Source organism: Lampetra fluviatilis, chromosome 5, assembly GCF_964198595.1.
Source record: "Lampetra fluviatilis chromosome 5, kcLamFluv1.1, whole genome shotgun sequence".
NCBI lineage: Eukaryota > Metazoa > Chordata > Hyperoartia > Petromyzontiformes > Petromyzontidae > Lampetra > Lampetra fluviatilis.
Window position 1 is genome coordinate 12,722,926 of NC_136279.1, and position 26,257 is coordinate 12,749,182.

The 26,257-nt window shown below is 40.9% G+C and overlaps 1 protein-coding gene and 1 long non-coding RNA gene across 2 annotated transcripts; both read left to right on the plus strand.

Moving 5' to 3' along the window:
- Nucleotides 1-629: 629 nt before the first annotated feature.
- Nucleotides 630-19,867, plus strand: LOC144932324 (uncharacterized). Its single transcript, XM_078856264.1, has 12 exons — nt 630-733; nt 1,358-1,451; nt 1,601-1,754; nt 4,390-4,567; nt 6,154-6,279; nt 7,209-7,277; nt 8,102-8,224; nt 9,306-9,461; nt 10,583-10,636; nt 12,461-12,633; nt 18,968-19,044; nt 19,706-19,867. The coding sequence occupies exons 1-12, from the start codon at nt 630-632 to the stop codon at nt 19,865-19,867; spliced, it is 1,470 nt and encodes a 489-aa protein (XP_078712390.1).
- Nucleotides 19,868-21,460: 1,593 nt separating this feature from the next.
- On the plus strand, nt 21,461-24,949 carry LOC144932234 (uncharacterized). Its single transcript, XR_013636871.1, has 3 exons — nt 21,461-21,539; nt 22,932-23,041; nt 24,835-24,949. It is a non-coding gene; the product is annotated as an uncharacterized LOC144932234 (long non-coding RNA).
- Nucleotides 24,950-26,257: the final 1,308 nt, after the last annotated feature.

Here is a 26,257-nt window from a genome sequence, read left to right on the forward strand (position 1 = left end):
AACACCCCAATGTATGCCCTTTCACTTTACGTACTTTAGCTGAAACGTACTCAATGACTGGCGGACTATGCTGTTCAAAACTAACGTTAGACTTCGTATTTATTTTATTGCCGATTTTCAACTGAATTTTAAGTCAAAGGGGACATTAATTGCACCCCCCCCCCCCAATGTAAATAGTTTAAAGGCTCGGTTTAACACGGTAGGCTTTCGACCAATATCCATAATAGAGGGTTTTTTTGGATAGAGCACTGAAATATCAACGTGTCGTTAAACTTGTTCAGCACACTGGTGTGTTGGAGAGTAAACTTGAATTGTGAATGTTGTGGCTTTACTCTACAACACACCATTGTGCTGAACGAATTGGCATGTTTTGTTTACGTGGCAAATCTTACTAAATGGCTGTCGGGTAGTAGTGGGTTTAACGACATTTATATTTACGCGATCTAACCGGAAACGAACCTCTTATTGATAATTCAAAGCTTCTACCCCTGGCTTTTAAACAATGGAATATTGAACACAGTGCATTTTTAACACAGGTAATCAATGTCATAGCATTGACAAACCGCCAATAATTTCAACTATTGCTTAAAAGTTTTGTGAAATATACTGGTTTTTTTCTTGGTCTTCACATGTGTATATCAGCTGATGCAGACGACAGCATCATTGTCACCTTCAGCAAGAAGGCTGAAGTCTTGCCTCATGCCCGCAGCGACTGCACATCCAATATTTTCGGGTGCTCTACATACACTTTAATCCATTTTTGTCTTGAGTAACTCAAAATAAATAATAATTCGCGTCCGTTGTGGCGTATACAAATAACGTTTTCTTTTTTTAATAGGCAGACAATAGATATTTACGATATCTTGTCTCCATGTAAAAAATTGAAGACATATCTTACATAACCGATCAGCTGCAAAGCCTTCTGTTTCATCAGCTTGCATGGAGCAATGCTGGTTAACTGCTGATCATATTGGCAAGGACCCATCCCCCAGTTATAGTCAAAAAACATAACTAAAAATACAAACAACTTAAAATTAACATTCCTGTCATGGAGAATATTAAATAAAATAAAAATGCAGACCGTGTCTCATTTATTGCATATCCAGCTCTCAACATAAAAAAATGTCTTTCTGACAACCCATCAGCCGCACGGCTTTATGGGAGTGCATCATTTTAACAGCAAGAGCTGAATCGGACTTAAAACAATTAAATTTGAAAAATATTGGTGCATGGAAAAAAATTTGGTTTATGTAAAAAAAATTGCGTTCATCACGATTGTACCAGTGAAAAATTATGTGGAAATATTTTTGCTCTGAAATGCTGAACAATTATAGAACGTGTATTTTTGTATTTGCAGGCCTGCAGAAAATGAACTTTCTTGCCCATTGAGCATGAACAGTGCATTCTGTGAACAGTGTTACTGCTACGTTTGCGATGGCCTGGCTTCACAGGTATTTGGGCGTGCATTTGTTGGGCCTGCACTAACATAAGCAATTAAATGAGTTGCCTGCAAAATTGTATTATTTCCCATTTGTATCCCAGTCCACGTTGTTGGTGCACAGGTTGTGAAATTAATTATTACAAATTTGCCCTTTTTAAGTGCAAGTATTGGACAACACTTGGAATGTTCCACTGCAATGCACACAACAAGAGCAGTTTCTGGAAGAAAGCGCGGAATGCGGCTTCTAATGGCGGCATCCTTGCAATGTTCAACCTCAACTCCGAGCTGATTGATGCTGACATAAAAAATGCAGGTTTGTACTTGTAATACATCTAGGTAACACTTCACGTAACATTTTATTACTTCCCTAATTTGTGTTATACCAAACTTTACGCACACTCGTTTTGCCACTGAACTTGCTGCCTTGACTAGAGACTAGTGCAGCAGTTCTCTAACTGTCGATCATACCCCTGGGTAGGCCTCGGTAAGGTAATTTACCCTTTTTACCGGGTAAAAGGGTAAAGGGTAAAAATGTCGACATGCCAAGGGGTAAGGTAAAGGCTAGGGTAAAGGTAGCTCGGAAGAATTACCCGGTAGGGTAAAGGTAGCGCGAAGTATTACCCGGTAAATACAGTACCTAGTTTACCACTAAAACCTCCATGGCGCAGTCCGTGGCCTCCATTTAATGTGTAATATTAAAACAAACTTTATTAAAAACACGCTTTTATAAAATTTGCCAGTAATGACAGAACTCCACGACTCCAGGAAGTGGCCCCGAAGCTTGCCATAACTAAAGGGGCCGTGGACAATTACAGCCAACGTCAGTTGACCGTGGACAATTAGACCCAAGCCGAAACATAACATGTAAAAAAGGATTTTATAATTGAATATAGTGTTGTCATCAGTGACATAAGTATACCAAGTTTGCAGTCGATACCACATTAGGAAGTGGGTACAAATTTAGTTGCAAGATTTGAGGATACGACGACGACAACAAAGACGACAATGACAACGACGACAACAATGACAACAACAACAAGCTTGTAAAATTAGAATCCTCGAGAGTATTCTATATGAATAAAGCGTTCTACCTAACATTTACCGTTATAAACCTTGTTCATGTGTAGTTCCCTAGTAATTACCCTGTAATTGGGTAATTTATATGGGGTAAGGGTAAAAGGTAGGCTCGTTGCTTTTTACCTTACCTGCTAAAGGGTAAAAGGTAGGGTAGAGTGATTGTATTGTGGTAAGGTAAAAGGTAGGGTAAAAATAGGCTCGTTGTTTTTAACTTTTACCTTGCCTTGCCGAGGCCTACCCCTGGGTGCACTGGCGGAGCCAGGGGGGGGGGGTTGGGTGGCACCGTGCCTCGGGATTTCGATCAGATAATTGGGGTTTATTAGTAATAAATCGTTATTTTGCGTCCCCCACTGCCACTGTGTAGCATATTATTGTGTGCCAGGGACTCTGAGATGGTAGGACAATAGTCTCAGTCCAAAATTGACAATAAGTAATGGCAAAGCAAGTGATTCACAGAATTGTGCGCAGTTGCGTATACAGTACGCGACTTCCCTGAAGGCATAACTTCAGCGAGCGCGATGCCGATCACACACGGTTCGAATTCGACCCTCGATCAATGGTTGCGCTATCGCCGCACACGCGTCTAATAAAATGCAAGGGACAAGTCCTTACTTACTAACAACTCCTATCATTTTTCATTGCTGAAGGGGTTGCCCCCTCTACCTGAAAATCCTGGCTCTGCCATTGCCTGGGTGGCATTAAATTCTTGAGGGGGGAGGGGCATGCTGCAATATGGTTACTGTTAAATTGGGAGAAGTTTTACAATTATTTATTATCGAAGTTTAATTGAGCCTTCACTTAAAATGTTCAATCTGGTACTATGATTGGAGTCTCAATACAAAGGGTGTTTTGGTAGGGTAATACTGGTAGGAACGAAGTGGACCAGACCACCAATAGATTATATCGTCCGTCCATCCGTCCGTCCGTGTATCAACATCGCCCCCTACTGCAAACACTTGGCAGGACCCTACAAAAACCTTTTGACTCAGTGGGGCTTTCCTGGCTTAACAAGTGTAATAATACATTATGTTTATATTCTTTGGTTATTCGTTCCTACCAGCCCACCCCGCAGGGTCCTGTTTTTTATACATTTTCATGACTTTAGTAGTCAAATATTCAACAATGCCCATCCTATACGGTACATGGTTGCACACAATCTTTAGAATCTGTCACTTGATTCAGTCAGATCAGGTCAGATGAAGTAGCCCAATACATTTCGTTAAAATGAAATAAATCTAAATAACACATTTCCATATTTAATGCATTTGCAATAACACGAGCATAGTGTATTGCTTTTGATATTTTAAATACTCTGCCTGTTTATTACATACTAGCCTTTTCCCATCCAAGGATGGGTGTATTACAGTAAATCTGAAACTTGCAAGCGAAAATCAGACAGCGACGTGATATTCATTGCATCCATTCGTGTGCAATTTGTAATGCCCCGGTTACACTTATTTCATTTAAAGGTTATAATCCCTTGTTCATCATGACGTCCTTTTTACTTCTACGTCTCAATAGCGTTACGGAGATCGCGTGACGTGAGGGTTCTGCCTTTATTTGAGGGTTGTAAGTTGACGCTGAGGAGGGGGGAGGAGGTGCCTCGGCCCCCCATGTGGCATGACGTCACCCGCTAATTATTATTAATGGAGGGGGGGGGTCCATTGAGGACGTCACCTGCTCATGATTATTAATGGTGGGGTGGGGGGGTCTCCATGCGGAGTGACGAACACCCGCTCATGATTATTAATGATGGGGCTCTCAGCACAGTAGGAAATATTTTTTCCCCTTCTGAAAAGGGGATTTGGTCATGTTGGTACCGAGTTGGATTATTGTTACTGATCTGTGAGCGATATGTCTGGTGCATGCAGGAAAGCTCCTGGAGACGTTCCTCGTGATCTTGAAGCCTTTGTATTGCCAGTACTTTATCGGTACACGAGAGCCAGGAAATGCATGTACCTGCACTTGCCACGATGGTGAAGCCAGCAATCTTCCCGTATCACCCTGCCAATTCTGCAATTTGCACCACTTCACTGTCAAGGAGCATTTGTAAGATAATACACATTTAAAAAAATATGATTTAATGAGTTTAACCTTTGTAAAATTTAAAAGAGCATATGTATAACACTGCTAAAATATATTTTTGGAATATGCATGTACAGCTGGTTCGGAATTAATTTTAACCAGCATCCTCATCGGATGTATTATATTCTCCCCGTACTTTTAAAATGTCTCATGATTCTGTGATATGACAATCCATCTCACTCCTACATATAAACTGATCAAATAGCACCTTGGATTAGCACGGTTGGCTACGTACAGGGCGAAAGAACTTCAACATACATCACTCCATGGCTGTTGTCGTTTGAGGTGCATTCTACTTTTTGTCAAGCAGGCATCATCCCTTTTAGCAATATCTCATACCTGTTAACCCCTTATCAGTGCCTGTCTTATTCCAGACCAATTCGGTCCTTATTCGTCACCCCGTACCCTCATACATCTCAACGTTCATCCTACAAAGTCCCCATTACAAGAGAGAAACGCAAAAAAATGGACAAAAATTTGCTTTTAATCACGTTCCCGTACAAGAATACGTGTAAACCGTATGGGTTAGGTATGCAATATGGTCCGGTCTACTTTTATTCATAATCCGTATGGCGTCTGACTTGCATTTGTTCCAATATTTATGTGCCATTAGCCATTGGTATAATTAAGTCGTCCTTTTAACAGAACTAGAAGTATGTTTATCTAGGAATAGTTTACCTATATTCTGATTAGTTTTACATTCAATGTTTTTATATTTAACATTACAAGTGTACATACAACATTTATTTTATTCTACAGATCTTCCATACAAAAGGGATATGATTATTGTCTCTTACATGCTTAAATATAATTTTAAAAAATTGTTTCAAACAATAATAAAAATGGCAAAATTGATAATACCTTCAGAAAGTACATTTTATTTTAGAAGTCTGTTTGTCCAGGAACCGTTAACCTAATTTCTTATTAATTTAACATAATGTTTTTATATTTAGCTTTAAAAGCACGCATGAAACATTTATTTTCGTTCTATAGATCTTCCATGCAAAAGCAATATGAATAGTGTCTCTTCCATGCTTAAATCTAATTCTAATTATACTTTTTTTTAGAAACATTTTTTTAGATAAATGTATAAAATGTATAATAGATGCAAAATAGATGACACCCTTAAAAAAACACTTCATATTCATGTTTTAGAATAATGCAATTGTAGATGAGGAATGTCCTTAATTAGGTTTTTGTTTGGAAGTGTACATGTACAGCCTCTTTATCAATCCTCTGCTGGATGAGGGCCTCCCCCCGCTTAATGTGGACCAAGGAGCATTTTTTTAATACTTTTAGCCATGCTGGTCAGTGTGCGTTGACGAAGGCAGGGAGCAAAGACGTGGAAACACAGCAATGTTGCCTCACAACCGAGCCCCCACAGCCCAATGACAATCTGACAACCTGTTTTGTGCATATCAAGACTCAAACCCTGCTTACCTTCCGATAACTGATGAGATTAAGTGCATTCCGGGTGACTTGATTGTATCGGCTTGTCATATGTATACATTAATATATTTGTCAAAATATGCCTTGTTATCTGGCTGCAGTTACCAGCCTGTGTTTTCTGCAGTGGAGTCCTTCCTCAACGTCTTGGGTTCTCTCGGCCCCAGCGGGCAGCTGCTGGCCATGCTGGGGGTCGCAAAAGAGATCATGCTGCACACGGAAATGCCGATGTATGTAGCCTTGCTGCAGTCATGGACATTAACGTTTTTTTAAGTTTTCGAGCATGGAATAGATTACCCCCCCCCACAATTTAATAAATTGTCAAAGTGCGATTTAAAGAATAAAATTAGTTTTTAAACATTGTAGTGAATGTAACGCTTCCTGTGGCTGCATAATTTAAATAATGCAATTGCATGCAGTATTCAAATGGGATATAAGTGATCCTTAACCCGATTTGATGCATGCACCTTGAGCATAAGAATAATTTTTTTATAAATTAATCCATTGTTGCCTGCAAAGTGATGGAACATTAAATCCAGCTCTTAAAGGATAGGTTCACGAGTTAACACTTACTATTATTTCTGACTTCAATACTTTGGCTGCAATAAATGTATCGTAACCTAATGTTCTCTACATCTAAGATTATAAAAAATATATTTTAAGTATCAGGGATGTGGATTATCTCTTAATTGTCCCAAGACCTTATGAGTTGCTCATTAATATTAATGGTTTAATATGCTGGATGAAAAGTATGCTACAAAATTACTTGTAATAAATCATTTTGTGGTATCAATAATGAATAATATGGTTTGGTTGTAAATTCCAATCAATTGGTTTTGTATAATTTTGCACAATTGTCTGTTCATTTGTAAAATGGGTGAATTTCAACACTGTTTAGTCACTGGGAATGCGCTCTTCAAAAAACAACCAAGGAAGCCTCATGCGTCCCATCAAGTTGCTCAGTCTGTGACTAAAAAAAGAAATGGAAAAATGTAATGTGTAATCGGTGACAAATTAAGCAAAGATCGTTTCAGTTCATGTAAAAACGTGATCTATTTTATGTGTTGGTGCTCTACATGTGTACATCGGTAGCATTTGCGATGATGTATTTAATTTTACACGTATATTAAAATAATCATTGGCAGTATTGTTGCTCTAGGACTTCCTCTCGCATGGGGTTAAGCTGGAAAAATGTGTTAATACCAGCTGTCGTGCACTTGATGGAAATGTAAGTTTGATTATTTGCTTTCATTTTAAAGTCTACGTAACATAACTGGGGCCTTCACCAACACACACTGACCAGTAGTGAATTATAATCAAATAACCCCCACGACCTGTACGGTGTGCATAGGTCCTCTTCAGTATTTTCACCAGTGCTATTCAATTACATAATTCAATAAATATGTATTAAATTAACCTCCTTGGGTATATAATGATCTTGTCTATGACATACCTAAAATATGTATTCATTTTAAATGGTCTTACATAAGATACATAATAATACTGATATGGAAGTCGTTTGGGTTTTGTACTGTTATTTTGCATGCATTAAATAAGTCTGGCTTAATACAGTTTAAATATTTGCTTTTGGCTGTTTGCTTTAATGTTATGCAGGCCTTATTATTTTACAATACTGTATAATAAACAAATAAGTCACCTTAAATGTTTCAAGTGTTTCCTTTGGAATAAAAATGTACATCGATACCTTACCCACATATGCAATAAGCCCAATGTTTAAAATGGATCTGTTTAAACAACGATTTACCAGTGAGATGAATTGGCTCAATGAAATGCTTGTTCTTTTTGAATTAGAATGTCTGAACAGAGGTGAAATTTATTTGAAATATTAATGGACATTAACATATTTCTTCCGTAAACATATTTCATCCACTGACTATTATGTTTCATGTGTCGACGGTGAACTAGGAAATATTTGTCTATTCTACCTACATCTTTCCACAGGGAATTTATTCAAAATGACAAAAATTAGCTTAATAAAGTATTATCTGTACTAAAGCTCTGCATTGTAACAATTGTATTATTGTTAAATAGGATCCAGTTAAAGGCCCGCATGATACAGGTTGAGCATAAGCTGCCACCTGCGTTACTGAAGGGGCTGAAGATCTTCTTCTCTGGCCTGTTCTTCCCAATCCACTGTCTTCGCTTTTTGAACAGGTGAGATGGGTCAGCACTGCAATGAGACACACACTGGTCTCAGTCTAACATGGCAAACAATAACTGTTACCACCATGGCAGATACAACCCATTTTTATAATTCTAAATGTGTCAACCTGCCCAGTAGTTCGACATACCCATTTACAATCAGCTATATTATGAACAAAAGTATTTTTTTTCTTAAAACATTATCATTCAGATGTGACCTGATGCCTGAGATGGCTGAGACTGTCTGGGGCACATCTCATGCTCTGCTAGAATAATAGGTTAGAATCTTGACAACCATTTGTAATTAAACTGGTTTTATTTTCTCAACCAAGTTTTCACTTAATATGGATCACATTTCTATTTTGATTGAAATGTAAACAATACCTCTACAGCAGAGCATGGAGAAGGTTCAGAGAAAGAGGCACGTTCAGGGATTTTAGAGAGTGAGGGTTTTCAGTTTTTGTTATATAACCTTGGCTGTTCTCAACATTCGGTGATAAAAAAAATAACCTGGAGGAATTCTAAAGCTAAAATTGTATTCTTATGACATGACAACAATTTATAATGAGCCAAACTACTTTGATATCTCATCTGAAACAATTCTACCAGTGATCCAACGATATGTCATTTTGGATTTTTTTTGCTGGTCTGGTTGGGAGAATTAATATTTTGACTTAAATAGCTTTGATCCCTTTATCCATAAGCGTGCATAAGCAATATAATTTGTCTCGATTTCCGTGTCAAGTTTCATGGGTTTTCTGTTTTACCAAGTGAGAACTTGCCAAAACAAGATAGTTTTTTTGCAACAAGTTATGATATAGTAGGTCAAGTTAATATATTTTTGCTTTACGTGGGGCCTTTTTGGCAAAAATCTGCCACCCAAAGTACCATCACACCTATAAACATAAACAATGTTGTCCTGTTTATAGCTGTTCATAACTAAACTTCGATTGATACATTATTATATGAGTAGGACAAGTGAGGCAGTATGCTGACATTGCTTATTTTATCTATTTTATGTAATGTGCACATTTGTTAATTGCATGTGTCTTTGATTTGTGGCATAGAATTTTGACTCTTTTTCGCTTGCCAGCATGTTTATCATTGGCTGGGATGAACCCATGATCTCGTCTGTGATGAGGGGACAGAACATTTCTGGCATATTCTACATAAAAGGAAAGCGGCAACTCCTACATGAAGACTTTGACGTGGTGGTGGCTCGCAAAAATAAGCTGGTGCAGGAAGAAAAGTAAGTCGTTTTTGTTTCACTCAAATGCACACTACTGTAATTGTGTGTAATTATGAGACTTTTTCGATTTAAAGCTTTCGTGACTGCAGGGATTCATATTATTGGTTCTTTCGGTAAAGTCATGTAGAAGGGAAATAGTTAAATTAAAAAAATTAAACAATAAAATGATCACGACGTTTCGATTGCAACACAAGCAAGCATCATCAGGTGTGAAAACCCACAGCAAGAAATTTTTTGGAAAAAAAAAAGTCTTAAATTATTTTTTCTTAAAAATAGATATTTTTCTTTTAAAAAAATTCTTGCTGTGGTCTTCACACCTGATGATGATTGCTTCTGTTACAATCGAAACGTCGTGAGAATTTTATTGTTTATTTTTTTATTGCCCTTCTACGTGACTTTACCGAAAGAACCAATAATTATTGAGGCTGTCGAAAAACTACGTATTAAGTTTGAAGGCTGGTTGAATTCAATTTGGGGCAGTAGGATAACGCTGGCATGACCTGCACAAAGCACTTGGGATGACCTTTGCACCTGTTTATCTGAAGTAAACCTTAACCACAACAAACACGTTAAATTAAAGTAAATGCCTGTGTATATTACAATTGCTATTTAATAGCATAATAATATTTAATAGCCATTGTAAACAGTCAATGTATACATTTGTAATGCTTAAAATATGCTAATCCACATAATTTCCCAAAGAGTGAAAGCTAGTGAGTTCACGATGCACAATAAATGCCCATGGGCACAAGCCAGTGAATGTGGGTGCATTTTTGAATATGCTAACTTCATCCATGAGACTAATGTTAATTTGAACCTTTTGGGTCACATGCTTAATGGGGTCCTGTGCAGCCTGGTTCTTCATTGAACAGTCACTTGATTAAAATGGCTACTCTCAGCGATTTTAATAAAATAAGAGTATTTTTTTTCAATGATGTGAAATGTGACAAGTTTAGTTTACCGGTGTGTATACTTATCTATGTTTTTAACCTGGGTGAAATGTTATCATGTGCTTTTGGTTTCTTTGATTTCTCTTGCATCAAAAACGAATTTTTATTTTTAAGGTTAAATATGTTTGTGATATTTAAGAGAGCTAATTGCCTTTTTGATCCTGTGCCCAGGTACCAGGAACTCATTAGATACCTCAAGGTTGTGCTTACGAACAACATGAATGGGTAAGGGAATGCATTGAACAATAATTTGTATAAACATTCTAAGGTTCAATGTGTTTATACATTCTGTTCGTTTGTCTCAGGGCGTCACAATAACGTTTATAAACATGATCTACTGTGCATTTTAGATAAGTGCTGATTTTACATTCATTCTCTATACAAGACCAGTCAAATTGTTCCAAAAAAAGGGGCACAAAGCGAAACTTCTTGAGATGGCTGCCTCCCAGTAGCGCATAGAGTACAATAACACCTCTATTTCTGGAGCTACCTGCCTAGATTGAAACTTCCTATTTTGAATAACTTATAATATTTGTACTATAAGGATGTATTTCCAAACTTCGTAACTTACCATTTCACACTATAAACACTGCATAACTTTCCATACATATTATAAACAGACAATACATAAATATAATATACATGACATAAATCAAAGAAACGGTGTACTGTACAGGCATGTCTCCCTTATTGAGCACTCTTTATACAAGAATTCGCTATCACAAGCAATTTCATTTTAGACTCATTTGTTCGCAAAATGTTCGTTTTTCGAACATTATGGTCGTGTGGGGGGGGGGGGGCTCATGGTTGCCACTAATGAGTGGGTGGCAGAAGGGGGTGGATAGTTGAGTGGGGAGCGGTGATGTAACAACCACAGCCTGCAGCGTCCTCAAACAACCACAGCCTGCGGTGCCCCCCAACAACCACAGCGTGCGGCGGCCCCAAACAGACTGGTCAAGTAAATCTATACGATCCACTCGCACAGTGTGCGGTGGGCATTCATCCAGCAGTGGATTTAAGCACAAAAAAAACTGCAGTACTAATTCTAGATTTGAAGCTTTCGTGACTGCAAGGATTCATATTCTTAGGTTTTTTCGGTAAAGTCACGTAGGTAAAACATTAAAATTAATAAAAATAAAATAAAAATCACGACGTTTCGGAGGCAACACAAGCTTCCGTCTTCAGGTGGAACCGTCACAGCCACGACAGCTGTATCAAGTAAATGAGAGATTGCAAGAGCTACCACCTGAAGACGGAAGCTTGTGTTGCCTCCGAAACGTCGTGATTTTTATTTTATTTTACTTTTATTAATTTAAATGTTTTACCTACGTGACTTTGCCTCAGGGCAGCAGTGGATAGAGCGCGGCTCTCCCTCAGGGCAGCAGCGGACCGAGCACGGCTCTGCCTCAGGGCAGCAGTGGAGAGAGGTGCGTCTGGCTCCCTCACGGCAGCAGTGGAGAGCAGGGGGGTCCCTCAGGGCAGCAGTGGAGAGCAGGGGGGTCCCTCAGGGCAGCAGTGGACGGAGCACGGATCTGCCTCACTCTCACTCACCCGTCTCCTCACTCTCACACACCCGTCTGTTGCTCGCAGTCACGTGACACACTTCAAACAATTCGTGCCGCGTTAATCACAGGCACAGAATAAAATAAATAATGACAGATCTGGGTTATTATATATTAGGATGTTTTCGACAAGCATGGTGCAAATTAAAAAATAACCTGCTTGTAGGTAATTTTTTTGGTTAAATGTATTTGATGAGTATGCATGAATTTTTTTTTGAACTCTGGTTGTTTTTATGCCATTGATTGTCAACTAACTGGAATTAAAACTCGCAACTATACTTTATGATTGTACAGGTTTTAACAGTTAATAAAAACAGTTTTAATTGACGAGCATTTATACTCGTTGGAGTAACTAGACTAAAGTAAAAATTTGTTTAAAGGGGGAAAATGTTATTACTGTGTTAAGTGACCATGCGGGGGTGTACAAATGGATATATCTTCCTTATTTGCTTAACTCATCTCCTTGTACCCTCTGCCTGTGATGCAGATTGCATAAGCTACAGTATGAGATCCCAGTGTACCTTTGCAAAATTAACAAGATGTTTGATGCCTTGCGGTGGATGGCATCATCCCCAAAGTGCACCAGCAATCTTCCTCCCACTGTCATCAAGACAATGATCGTTAATGCCTCCGAACTCATCCATGACACAGCGGCTCCAGGTACCCTTGGTTAATGTTTGCTCCTTTGCACAATTGTATCGTTTCTGTATTAGCCGAGTTGCTATCACAAGTGAAGCATGAGCACACTGGGCTAGCAATCCAGAAGTCGCTGGTTCAGTCTTCAAGTGCGACCATTAAAATAATGGGGCAGGGTTTTATTATTGCGGTTTTGTGTGTGTGCGACAAATTAATTTGGAGTGCAATTTGAAATTCATGGGGTTGTATTTTTAATGTTTGCAGCCGTAGCACGCATGAGAGTGGCGCAGATTTTAAGACCGCGAAAGATCCCCACACGCACCTCTCCCTCATTCTGTCTTCGTCTGCCACTGTTTACACTCGTGCTTTCCTTTACAGTTTTTTGGACTTGCGTACTGTGCAGTATAATATTCCTTTATATATTGACTAGCAGAAGTACCCGGCGTTGCCCGGGTGAAAAATATATTTCTTAATAACCTTACATATATACACACCCTCACCACTCACCCTCACCATTCACCCTCACCACTCTACCTCACCACTCTCCCTGACCACTCATCCTCACCAATCACACCCTCACCAATCACCACTCACCCTCAACACTCACCCTCACCACTCACCCTCACCATTCACCCTCACCACTCTCCCTCACCACTTTCCCTCACCACTCATCCTCACCAATCACACCCTCACCAATCACCACTCACCACTCACCCTCACCACTCTCCCTCACCACTCATCCTCACCAATCACACCCTCACCAGTCTCCCTCACCACTCTCCCTCACCACTCATCCTCACCAATCACACCCTCACCAATCACCACTCACCCTCACCATTCACCCTCACCACTCTCCCTCACCACTCTCCCTCACCACTCATCCTCACCAATCACACCCTCACCAATCACACCCTCACCAATCACCACTCACCCTCAACACTCACCCTCACCACTCACCCTCACCACTCAACCTCCCTTCACCACTCACTAATCACCACTCACAATCGCCACTCACAACCGCCCTCACCATTATATTTTGCCCCAGTCAACGCCGGATATTTCCCATTCGTAGCAGTTTATATCAACTCTATAACCAACTTATATTAAACAGGAAGCGCGATCCTAAAGTAATTTACAACCTTCGATTAGTCCTTTGTGCGATTCAAAGAATCGATTCCTCGCATGTTGGGGTTTACATTTTGAATGATAGAGTTTCATTTTCATTGGTATGTTATGTTTTAATGTTTTCAGGAGTTTTTAATTACATTTTTGCCCCGGTCAACGCCGGATATTTCCCGTTCGTAGCAGTTTATATCGACTTTAACCAACTTATAGTAAACGGGAATCGTCCGAATCTAAAGGAATCTACAACCTTCGATTCCTTTGCACGATTCAGAGAATCGATTCTTGGCGCGTCGGGTTTAAAAGTAATTACACAGTTGTATTTTCATTGGTATGTAATGTTTTAAAGTTTTCAGAAGATTTTAAATGTATTTTCCCCCCGGGCAACGCCGGGTATATCGAGTTTATACCACAAAGTCGTCGCTTGACACGGGTGGGGTGTCGAGGCCTAGTACCGTGCAGAGCCTCCGGCCTTGCCTAGATTGCCTACCCAGCTGAGGCTGGGTACTGGGGCCGTTACCCCCCCCCCCCCCCGCGCTACAATAATACTGTCTAATCGCTATAATTTTTTTATCTACCGACCCTATAATAGTAATTGCACACATTGGGGTGGGGGGGGGGAGTGAAGAGGACGTGAAACTTTGATGAATTTACCTCAGAGTCGCGTGTTAATGCGTGCGCATATTTTTAACGGGAATTCAAAATGGCGTCCACCCCGCAGCGAAGGCGTCGCTACCCGTTGCCAGGGGCAACCGCCGTGGGCCGCGCCGGTCGTCGGCCAACGGGCCAATCGCAGCGCTAGGAAAACCAAACGTACCAATCGTGTCTCGCAAATCCCTCACATTTCGTCCAATGAAACTGCGTATGGTCCGGCGACACACAGACACACACACAGACAGACAGACAGATTTGCGATTTTATATATATAGATATTTGCATTTGACATGTATTTATGTTAATTCTTTTAAAAGGTTAATTTTATAACAATCATACTATATAATGGTGGTTTTCGACCTTTTTTGACTACTGTACCCATTATTGAATTTTGTTTCAACTGACTACTCCTTGCATGACCCAACATGGTTCTGAGAAATAAATGTATGAATAATGAATGTCAGTATTTTAACCAATTATCCATTTTGTGAGGCATCCTAACTAGCTATCAACTGCAAGTGAATAAAAAATGCAATGGACGCTCTGCATGCACAACGTAATTTGCTCGCACTTGCTGGTTACTCTTGGAAACCCAAATTGTCTATGATCAATCGGTCTAGAAAGGTATTTTATATCATTCTAGGTTACCATATGGATTAATATTTTATCGTCGTTTATCTTGGCGTATTCTTACATTATTATTTGCCAATGATTCTAATGTTACCAATATAGGTAATTTTTGGTCTGTCTGCGTGTCTGTCTATATGCGCGGGTACCTTGAGACGTTTTTAACTGACAAACTGTGGGGTTTACATATCAAAAAAGTACACTGATACCACGCCGTATGGCCCGGGACGAAAAAGCTCTTTGTATTTCACATCTGTCAAGTTTAAAGTAGTTAAATTAACAATGCATTCCCTTTTATAAGCACGGGGTGGTGCCAGAGCACGCATCTGCGCATGTGTAGTGGGTTTGTATGGAGACGGAGTCTTCTTAGGAGGCAACACGTATCCTAATATAAACACCCAGGTCTGTCATTCTGTCATTGTGACTAACACGGCACGGATTGGTTGAAGTGCGTCACGTGACCGGGACCAAGCAGCCAACCAGAGGTGTGCCCCTCACAAACATGTACGCCCCTGAACAGGCACGTGTGGGATGACGTCCCCGACGCGCATGTATGGGCGGTGACGTCAGCTCTCTTTCACAACGCCTCAGCCGCGTTCGTGTGTAAAGACGTCACGCCTCCAACCACGACACGCGCACAGCCTGCGGTGGGCCTTCATCCAGCAGTGCATTTGAACACAAAAAATTAACCCGTAAAAACAAAGTTTTTCACTATATATCCTTTATATGCGTGGCGGCTAGAGTCCTCTCGTCCTCTGGCTTGAGATGGCTGCCACCTATGGGTCAGATGATTGTCTGACAGCATTAAGCAATTGGTAATTAAATATTTTTAAAAAATTCCCTAAACAGTGTAAAATTTTGGAAAAAAAATTTCACGAAAATTAATTGTCACGCACAACGAGTCTGTGTGCAAAATGTCAGCTCGATTGGATCACGGGAAGTGGGTTAAAAAACGACCGAAAGATTTGCACGGTCCTAAGCAAGCACGCAAGCAAGCAAGTGAACTTAATATAAAGGATTTAAAAAGTACAGCACTCATGCACAGTGCTGACTTTTTCCATTATGAAAGTCAAATAATATAACAAACACACAGTTCTGTGTGTCATTCTGTCTGTCATTGTCACTAACGCGTAAACTTGCCAAAATATTTATATAGAAGAAACTAGGTTGTTTATAACAGTAATAACGGTAACACCAGGTCCCTAACACGAAGGGGTATTGGCCCCTTCTACCCACAACCTAAGGAGGTACAGCCTCCAGGCTAACGTGCCCTAACCACTGGGACTAACCACTCTTCGGCCTTCCGGCTAGCGGGACCGAGGGGAGGCTGACCCGACCCAGCCAAGGTCCTCGGGTCTCGACCGCTGGCCCACACAGACCTGGCCCTGAGAAGGACGTCGGGTCGGGGGATCCTCGGGGTCCTAGGCTATTGACCACTGGCCTCACTGAGCCCCGGCCCTTATAAGGGCGACGGGGCTTGGGGTCCAGGGTCCTATCTTCAGGTGGGCTTCTGGGTCCTTCGGTTTGAGACGGATTGACTCGAGCCGCTTTGGGGTCCGGCTTTTATGGGGCTCCCAGGGTCACTCCTCCCCTGGTCTCGCCCATCATCTGGAACCTCCTGGAGGGACCTGGATTGTTGCGCAATCCCCCCCAGCCCCCCACCCGGGGGCCTGGGGTGTCCTCCGGTTCACAACCGTCCCCCCAGGTTGCCTGACCCACGAGTCCTACTTGGCACAGGCCGAACTCGCTATTGCCCCCTGTTGGCCCCTGACTGGAGGGACCTGCTCAACCATAGTGGTGGCGGCGTACTACGCCCAACAATTACCCACCAAACATGCGCGAGAAAGCCGGGTCCGTGGTGGTCGTTGCCCTAGCAATGCATACACGCAATCGGTGTGGGGGGAATTCTCATTTGCGTAAAAAATACATAAGGCGGAGGTAAATAGTTGACAGTGTGATATCCTCGTCTCAATATGTGCACTTATAGTCCGTAGATAATATTATTGTAGGGCAGGGCGATGGTGGGGTGGGTAGCAGCCCAGCCTGCAAAGGTGCCACCTCGGCTAGCTGGACAATCTAGGCAAGGCCGGGGAGCTCTGCACGGGACTAGGCTTCACCACTACACTCTGTGAAGTTAGTGTTATAGAGTTGATATCTAGTATAGAGTCGGTTTCTATGACTAGAGTAGGTACATACTACTGTAGAGTTTGTAGTTACTGCTACTATAGAGCGGGCATGGGGGGGGGTATAGCAGCCCCACCCCAGCCAGCCAAGGTGCCACCTTGGCCGGCTGGGCAATCTAGGCAAGGCCAGGGGCTCTCCGCGGGACTAGGCCTCACCACGCCACTCTGTACTTATTATAGAGTCGATATATACTATTATAGAGTTGGTAGATACTACTGTAGAGTCAGGAGATGCTACTGCAGAGTCAGTAGATGCTACTGTAGAGTCAGTAGATGCTGCTATAAAGTAAGCAGATACTGCTATAGGGTTGGTCGTTACGACTATAGTCAGTGGATACTACTATAGTCATTAGATACTACTTTAGAGTCAGTATTCACTACTATAGAGTTAGTTGATACTACTATAGGGTCAGTAGATACTATTATAGAGTCAGAAGTTACTACTATAGAGTTAGTTACTACTGTAGTGTTCTTCACGGAGGTGCACACTTTGACTTGGAGGCAACACGTTTATTACAAGACCCCAACAGGGCTACTACATGAACGTACACACGCTAACTAGACCCCAACAGGGTCATTACAGTAGCATTCTTGTGACAGTGGCTGGCGCGAACACCATAGTGACACCATTAACGTCACTACGCTACTCTAGTCAGGGGATACTACTGTAGTGAGTTCAACTGAGTCGCACACTTAGACTTGAAGGCAGCGCATTTATTTAGTTCCAACACACGGGGTAAACCTTCCCCTTAAGACGATAACAACCTAGGGTGGTGACCACCTGGCTAACTACTCTAGTTAAGGTAACTGGTAACTACGGACCAGGGACCAACAGCATACTGCCCGGGTCCACGTGCTGGAATACTCGGAGGACGGAGATCGTAGACGAAGGGTTTCCTTACCGGGATGAACAACCTCGATCCCTCGCGGGACTTGACTTATATTCTTTGCGGTGAGGCCGTTTCTGCCCTTGGCCACGCCCTCCTTCCAGAACCATCGGGAAGAACCTGGGATCCAATCACGTGACCCTCCTAGCCCCCTCTTGGGGGCCCCCCTGTCATCTCAACCAGTTACGTGTCCTCCCGAGACAACCAGAGTGCCATGGCCTCACATGACCTTCCCCTTAGGTCGGCACACACACACCGTGCCCCTCTAGGGCCGGTACTGCACCCACAGCATGGTGAAATCCAGCGATGTCACTCCACTACTGTAGAGTTTGGTAGATACTGTTATGTAGTCAGATACTACTACAGTCAGTATATACTGCTGTTGAGTTGGTATATACTACTATAGAGTCAGCAGATATTACTTTAAAGTTAAAAGTTACTACTATAGTCAGTTGATACTACTATAGTTATTAGATACTACTGTAGAGTCGGTATATACTACTATAGAGTTGGTTGATTCCACTGTAATGTAGCTCTCAGACACCGTCTTGTCTTCTGTATATTTATTATGAATGAAGTCCACTGACAACTCAACAAGTAACCGCGAGTGACTCTGTACACTTGGGTAGTGAGACAACTCTATTCAGAGACAGCATAGCTTCTTGTCTCAAGACAACTCGCAGACGATGGAGACGACCTGATCCAAGGTGACGACGACGGTTTCCCACAGCAAACAGCCCACAGCTCCGGCTCGCGCTGGTTCTTATCCTCGCTCGGTCCGGCCACGCCCTTGTTCCCGAATTATCCTCGCCGCTCCTTACAACATTCGATGTCCTTCTGATTTTTTGTGTATGCCAGCAATCTGTTTTATCCATGCCTTCACAGCATCCCGTGAGAAGGCATCTTTGTTTCTCAGTCTCGCACTGAGAATAATTTTTCTCAATGAAGAACTCAAAAATGACGTGAGTCCTAAAATATACGTAATTTCTCTTCGCGGAACTGTTCATTCATTCATCAATGCCTATTCTGGATAGCAATTTCAATTCATACTTTAAATACAGCTTGACCTGATACAAACTTGAATATAAATATTTTATTTAAATTCAAATTTCATAACTAAGCCATGTTTTTCGACATGTTTCCAGGCATTATCGGTTTTTGCACGTTTATTATAGGTGGTGTGCATGTTTGGACATTCCTGCTGATTACATAAATGCAGTGATTTTTGTGAACAAGTTTAACGAAGTATCTTGAGATTCTCAAGCCAAACACATGCTGTTAGCGAGTAAGCTAAAGATCAGCTTTTACATCCAGAAATGTATTCCTTTTATTTAAGTGCTGTGAAGTTGCGCTGCCCCCCCCCCCCTCTGCTCACATAAACAGTGGTTTGTTGAATTACTCTTTGCCTTAGCAGGAGGCTGCCATTATAAGGCATTTATCTTATCACCTCACAGTGATATGTGAAGCTGTAAATATACAATGCATTACTGGGTTATGATGAAACACTGGCCAATGCAATATGACAGTTTTGTGTACAGAGCTTTGTTTCCCAGTTAAGTATATGACTAGCATTAACGTTACCTGTTGAGTGCTTTACTGCATGTCTCTATTTTCCCCATACAGATTAACTCCCTGGTAGTGCTGGTCAAGTTGCTGTGTACCCCTCCAACCCCAGCAGGTACTCAATGTGCACACATTCAAGCCCTCGGATGTCCACCACCAGAGCTGTTTGAGGCAAGTCACACCTATCCTTGTCAATTCGTACCCAAGCAAGGTCATGACTAATCGCGGTCACAGTTCCTTCTCACTCGTGTAGATTTTGAGTGGAATATGATTTCAGTAGTTTAGAAGATATGTCCAATCTGCCTGTTTACTGTGCCACTTTTCAATTATCCTGGCTGCTGACACTCACATGCCATAATAAATTCTACCTGCAGCTGTTGCACACTCGGCACCCAATCTCCTGAGTCTGCTTCTATAGTTTTTTCCCCCCATTGGTTGTATGTCATGTCAGTGTTGGCAATCCTCCAGGTGCGCACCCCAATGCCTTTCTGTTTGTCTCTTTCTATCTTCCTTTACATTATCTTGCATCATGGTTCTCCAACTATTTTCCAGCAAACCACAATAAATTGGCATGTGCTGGCAGTACATGCGGTGTCATTAATAAGGTCATGACATCCTAATGTCTACATTTTACCATGAACATGTACCTCCACTCCAAGTTCTTCATCTGTCTCTTATTTATCTTGCTTTTGTTTCCCTATATCTGTATCCCTTTGTCTCGGTGCGCTATATCTCCCGGCAGTCTACTTCAAAAGTTAAACACCCCTCAATTGTGCAATCTCTGCAGTGCCTTTCATTGTATTTTTGTTCACAAATGTGGTAGGGGTTTATGCAGCTGTTTTGTATGACTCCAGCTTGTCTTCCATGGCTTATCACCGATTTAGTAATGTACTCAATACCGCATTTTGTATACTGCCTGATCTCTGTTAACTCCGCATTATGGAAAAATCGCGTTATAATATATATAATAATATTGAGTAAAGCACAGCCCACAATAACACGTGAGATGCTTATGCAGGCTGAACAAAGACGGGCGCGTGGGTAGCATCCAGCAGCATCCCGCTTTGTGTGATAGTACGCCGAGGCAATTGTACAACCGCTTATTCCTACTCGCGCGACGTAGGTCTGTTCACTCCATCACGTTATATCCATTTCACATCCGCGTTATTAAAAACATTTTCCCTAATCTATTCATCGCGTTATATCCAATTCGCGATATGAAAACATGCTTTATAAAAGAACAGACTATTTATGTTCTCCTTATTGTTTTATCATAATTACGTGCAATTGATGCAAGTTTACTCTTTTACACTAAGCATGGTTGCTTCAGTTAAGAAGACCATGCAGATTTGCTGCAGAATTTTACAAAACTTATCATGCAAAATGGGGAGGGTATCCCCAATGCGGTTTGCCCAGAAAATGTATTACTATTTTATTTTGAAAGTCATTGCTGCATTCATGGTTAATCAGCATTTTAGCTCATTTAAGGTAATTTACCAGTGTGAATTGTAATGTACTGTTGTAAGTTTGATCTGCAATGGCAAGGGCAGTTGGTGAGTGAATTGTTCTGATGTTGTTCTCTCCCCTAATACATGCATGCAGAAGTCCCATGCTATTGAAGGCCTGAATGAAGGAAATACACACATCCCCTCCATCCCAAATGCCTTCTCATCACTGGTAGAAATTTTACCTTTACTTATACAGTTTCAGATTTTACTGCCCAAAAGTACATTTTCCTCCTGAATATATATTCTGCATTGATATTAATCACGTACATTCGATCCTCATTTGGCAGGCTGGCTGCGTTATCATCGCTACACACGTTATTGTCCAGAACTTCTCCTTGCAACTGTTGAGGCCTGACAACTTTTGGAACCTGTTGCTAGCCTATGGGGTATGTTTTTTCTGAATACTCTTGAGCATATTCATTGAGCCAAAGCACTGATAATGTTTCTTTTGAATAACCACAATCCTATTTTCATCATGCTATTTTGTTGATGTAATTTTGCTAAGATGGCAGCAGAATACTATTTGTATCTACAAGTTTATCTAGAAAGATTTGTTTGTTGCACACGGAGTAGAATCCTGGGTGACTCAGAATATTGAGGTCGAGCAATTACAGCAAAACATCAGCAGAAGTTTAACATTTCAGAAAACCAATGTTAGCCATTAAAGGCAAGAAATACTTGTGATTATATAAAAAAAATAGCAACTGTATTGATGGTAGAAACATCGGTGACAATCACTCGTCTCATAACTCGTTTTTTGGAGGGCACTGCCAAATGTTTACAGGGGGTGATAAATACTAACGTTTATTTAATTGTATAATTTACAGATCATTTTTAATATTTAGACTGCCAGCACACAACGGCCCTACAGTTGCAAACAACCTCGCGGGATCTTTAGCGTCCAGTGTAGAATAGACGGCGCATACTATTGTCATGGTCAATACGCCCACAGTATTGATCAGGGTTGCCTCTGAATTCAGACAGTGATCATCTGCAACAAGTTTCAATTGTGCTACCGCTAGGCCATGTCATTATAATGATGTAGTTTGGTGCTTTTGCTCACTTCTATAACATTGACAAGGATGTAAATAAATAAGTCAATTGTTTATTTTCAATTTAACCATTATGGTAATTGATATTATCGTTATACATAGCCTTTGTAGACTGAAAAATCATTAAACCTAAGTAGAAATTGATGTAGTTATCCAAGTGCTCACAAACCAAAGCCTTAGATAATAAGCAAGATATATTCTTGGAATTGCATTGAGATAAACACGGAGTAGAGAACATGTACTGTTCAATAACATCTAACGGTTAAAAAAAAGGTAGGCCTGGGCAGCACACGTCACTAGAAAGATTGATCGATCAAGAATAATAATGGAGTGGCAGCAAAGGAATTCAACTTGTCTGAGAGCACATCTATCGAGGAGATGTCACTTTAAAATCACCTTATGTGCAGGTGGTGGGTGGACTATTACATTGCAGGATAGTTATCGATGATGGCGGCTTGGGTACACCTTAATCCATGAAGCAGTGGATTGACCATGGTTGATGAAAATTATGGTGAAAAATTTAAACTTAGATGGGATTTCTAATAGCTTTCCTGGGAACATAAGCTACTTCGTTGCATGACCTAGAACTGGCATGCAGAATACCTATCAACTAAGAATTGTGTCTTTGGGATATAACTTAGAAAACCTGAGCTGGTTCTGAAATTGCAGTGTTGTGACTTGTAATAAGTAAAAAGAATAATGAAGAAACTTGTTATATTTCCACAGCCAAACATGTGGGCAGTGGAGTTTCTGCTTTCCTCCATCCGACATTGCCTCAAGTGGACCTTTGTTGATGATATGAAAAACTTCGCCTACCATGAGGGGATAGTCGAGAGGTGATGCTCATTCCATTGCACATTGGGCTGACTTTGTGCTGTTGTGGTGCTTTATGGATTAAAGCGTATATATATGCAGAGTGCTTATGTAAATATTGTCTCCACATGTAAATATAAACTATGATCGTTCTCCACAACAATGTAAATTACTTCGCATACAATATAGATTTTTTTTAAGTGAGCATGGCTCCATTATTTATATGGAGTGCTTTTGACAAAGCAGGTGTCCCCTACTATAACTTTACACATTGTTGTTTTCCGCATGTATGTTGCTGATGAATCAGGGAACATTTGTTTATAAGTTTAATGTTACGCATGTGCCTTTCTTGAAAAAAAATGATAAACATTTTTCATGCAATCTAGATTTTAAGCTTTCGTGACTGCAGGTTCTTTCGGTAAAGTCACGTAGGTAGGAAATTAAAATAAATTGCGACGTTTCGATTGCAACACAAGCAATCATCATCAGGTGGGAAAAAACACAGCAAGAACATTTTTTTGCTGTGATTTATTTTATACCTACGCGACTTTACCGAAAGAACCAAAGAGTTTTTTTCGTGCAATTTTAAACTCGGAATCCACGCGGTGGAAAGGTATTATATTGTGATGTAATACTGTATTGTACACGCGTAGCATTTCCCAGGAACGCATTTGTGCATCCATAATATATAGTGCGGGATTCCTGTAATATCCGTTTTACAACTTTGACTGACGATGAGACTGAGAAAGTCAAAACAAGTCCATAGTGCTGCTAGATTATTTTTGCCTGGAAAGCCAATAGGCCGATTGACTAAAACATGTTTTGACATTGCTTGAACTTGCTAATGTGCTTTTCTAACGTGCTCTGTTCTGTTTACCTGCAACCATTCTGGACCATGCTGGTTGAAGTCATAATTTGCCACATACAGTCCTGTAAATCATGCCAAATTAAGCTACGCAGAATTTTTTTTCACGTAAAATGTTATCGTCATTTTGTGTTTGTAAATGTGTCCAGCAGCTATAATTGTCAACCGAATACTATTCAAAAATACAATTATATTCATCTTCTTGGTTCTTTCGGTAAAGTCACCTAGAAGGGAAGTAATAAAATAATAAAAATAAAATAATTCTCACGACGTTTCGGCCACAACGCAAGCAGCCGTCCTCAGGTGAAGAACAGGTCTGTCGGAAAGACAGCGTATGAATGAACACCACCACGCTTGGCAGCGTATATTTTAAGCTGAGTTGGAGGGGAAAGAGCGCCTTGACAAAGGAATTTGCATATCAAGAGGAATTTAGCATATTTATGGAAAATGCAGATATGGGATTAGTCACTACTTTTGGAATGCGTAGGAGGTGGGCGGGGGGTTTCAAAGTCATATTATGCCCGTGCATTATGCAGTATGCAGGATTAGCAGCAACAAAGGGAGGGAGTAGGGTTAGCTTAATAAAGGGAGGGAATGTTAATAGTATGGAGCTGCAGCAGCTAAACCACCACGTAAAAAACTAAAATATAAACTACATCTGTGTCATAAAGATACTAAATATACTCTCCAATAAGCTGAGCTACTAACAGTACGTGACTTTACCGAAAGAACCAAGAAGATGAATCCCTGCAGTCACGAAAGCTTTAAATCGAAAAATGCAATTATATTGTACATCTATCCACATAATGATCCTGAAAGTGAATTATTTTGGACCAGTTTCTAAAAAGAAAAAAAGATTGGGTACATTTCTTCTGCTAAATAATTAATCTTTGGGGAAAAAGTCCAATGTTTCGCACCTGAACTCTGCTTCATCTGCTGGATTGCTGACAGGTTGGCTGTGCAGCACCGTCAACAAATTTGTGCTCTGACTGACTTGTTCAGGAAGGTCGACCATGCAGAGTTCAACCACCTTGGCATTTACTTTTCAAGCCTACTCTTCTTCTTCATAATGAGGTAAGTGGTACTGAAGCAGTTTTTTGCACAAAAACCGGTGGTGAGAAAGACAATGTTTTACTTGTACCATTGTCTTTCACGCCATCATGTATACGCTTATGAAAGAGCCTCTGCATGACGTCATATGTCGCCATCATGCGATGCATAAATTGCGTGAACTCCTGTTTATCAGTTGATTTTATTACACCGTCTCTGGTAGATACCTACTCAGGCGTGTTCCCTCTTCTGACTGCCACTCTTATGAGTCTTGACTTGTGGCCATCCATTCTAGGGACGTGTCCTACTCAAGCCCACTTAACTGTTCTCAAGTCAATGTGTTTTATTTTATTACCATGTGATCTCAAGTGTAATTCCAAGCATGCACTTCTCCACAATTGGGAAGTGTTCCTGATCCGTATGTCATAGCAGTGCACCAACTAAAAACATTCTACTGTAGGCATATAGGTATATGTTGTTTTTAAACACTTTATAACTGAGGTTGAATTATTACATTTGTTTACTCTTTCTCAAGATGATCTGGTAAAGTTGATTTAATATGAATTGCATTTTATTTTTAATTTTGCCCTCCTGTTAGAAATCCTCCTTTTAGATAACCAGGGTTGTGGTACTGCAGTCAGAGTGAACCTTATGGTGTGACCCTGGGGTCCCGAATAAACGGAAGTAAAAAATTTAATATATTTATTTTTGGCGACTCCGTCCCACCGCGCACATAAACGCCGCGACCCACCGGGCGCGGATCATTCTGTTGTCATGTCATCCAAGCGCAGCGAGGACAAATGCGCAGAAGAAACAAAACTTTGATTAGTGTATCATGTAGAGCTCGTCGAGAGGAATAGATTGCCGTATCGTTCGCCTTCAACAGACATGAAATTACGTCGCAATGCAGTTTTTGCGAGAGCCAGGGGCTTATGGGACCCGCCATAAGGTTCAAATGCTCGGTTAATCAAATCGTTATCAGAGGTTGACTCCACCAAATGTTCCATCCATGGTTCATGATTTTACATTGTAAACATTTATGCAAAGTGACAATGGAAATCCTATGGAGGTGTACTCCCCATCAAGCAGATTTTCCACTACTGGTTCAGGACCTCCCATGGAGAAGAGCACCACTTCACACTCATATCAGTAGGAGGATATTGGCTCTTTGAGTTTCACAGTAAATAACTGGTGGCCAAACCTCAACTCACAACCTGCATGGGCTGCTGAGCATTTCAAGTGCAGCTCGATGGAGATGCAGCATTTGTTTTGACTTTTCAATGCAACCTAATTAGAAACGGGAAGAATCTACATAAAGGGAGCG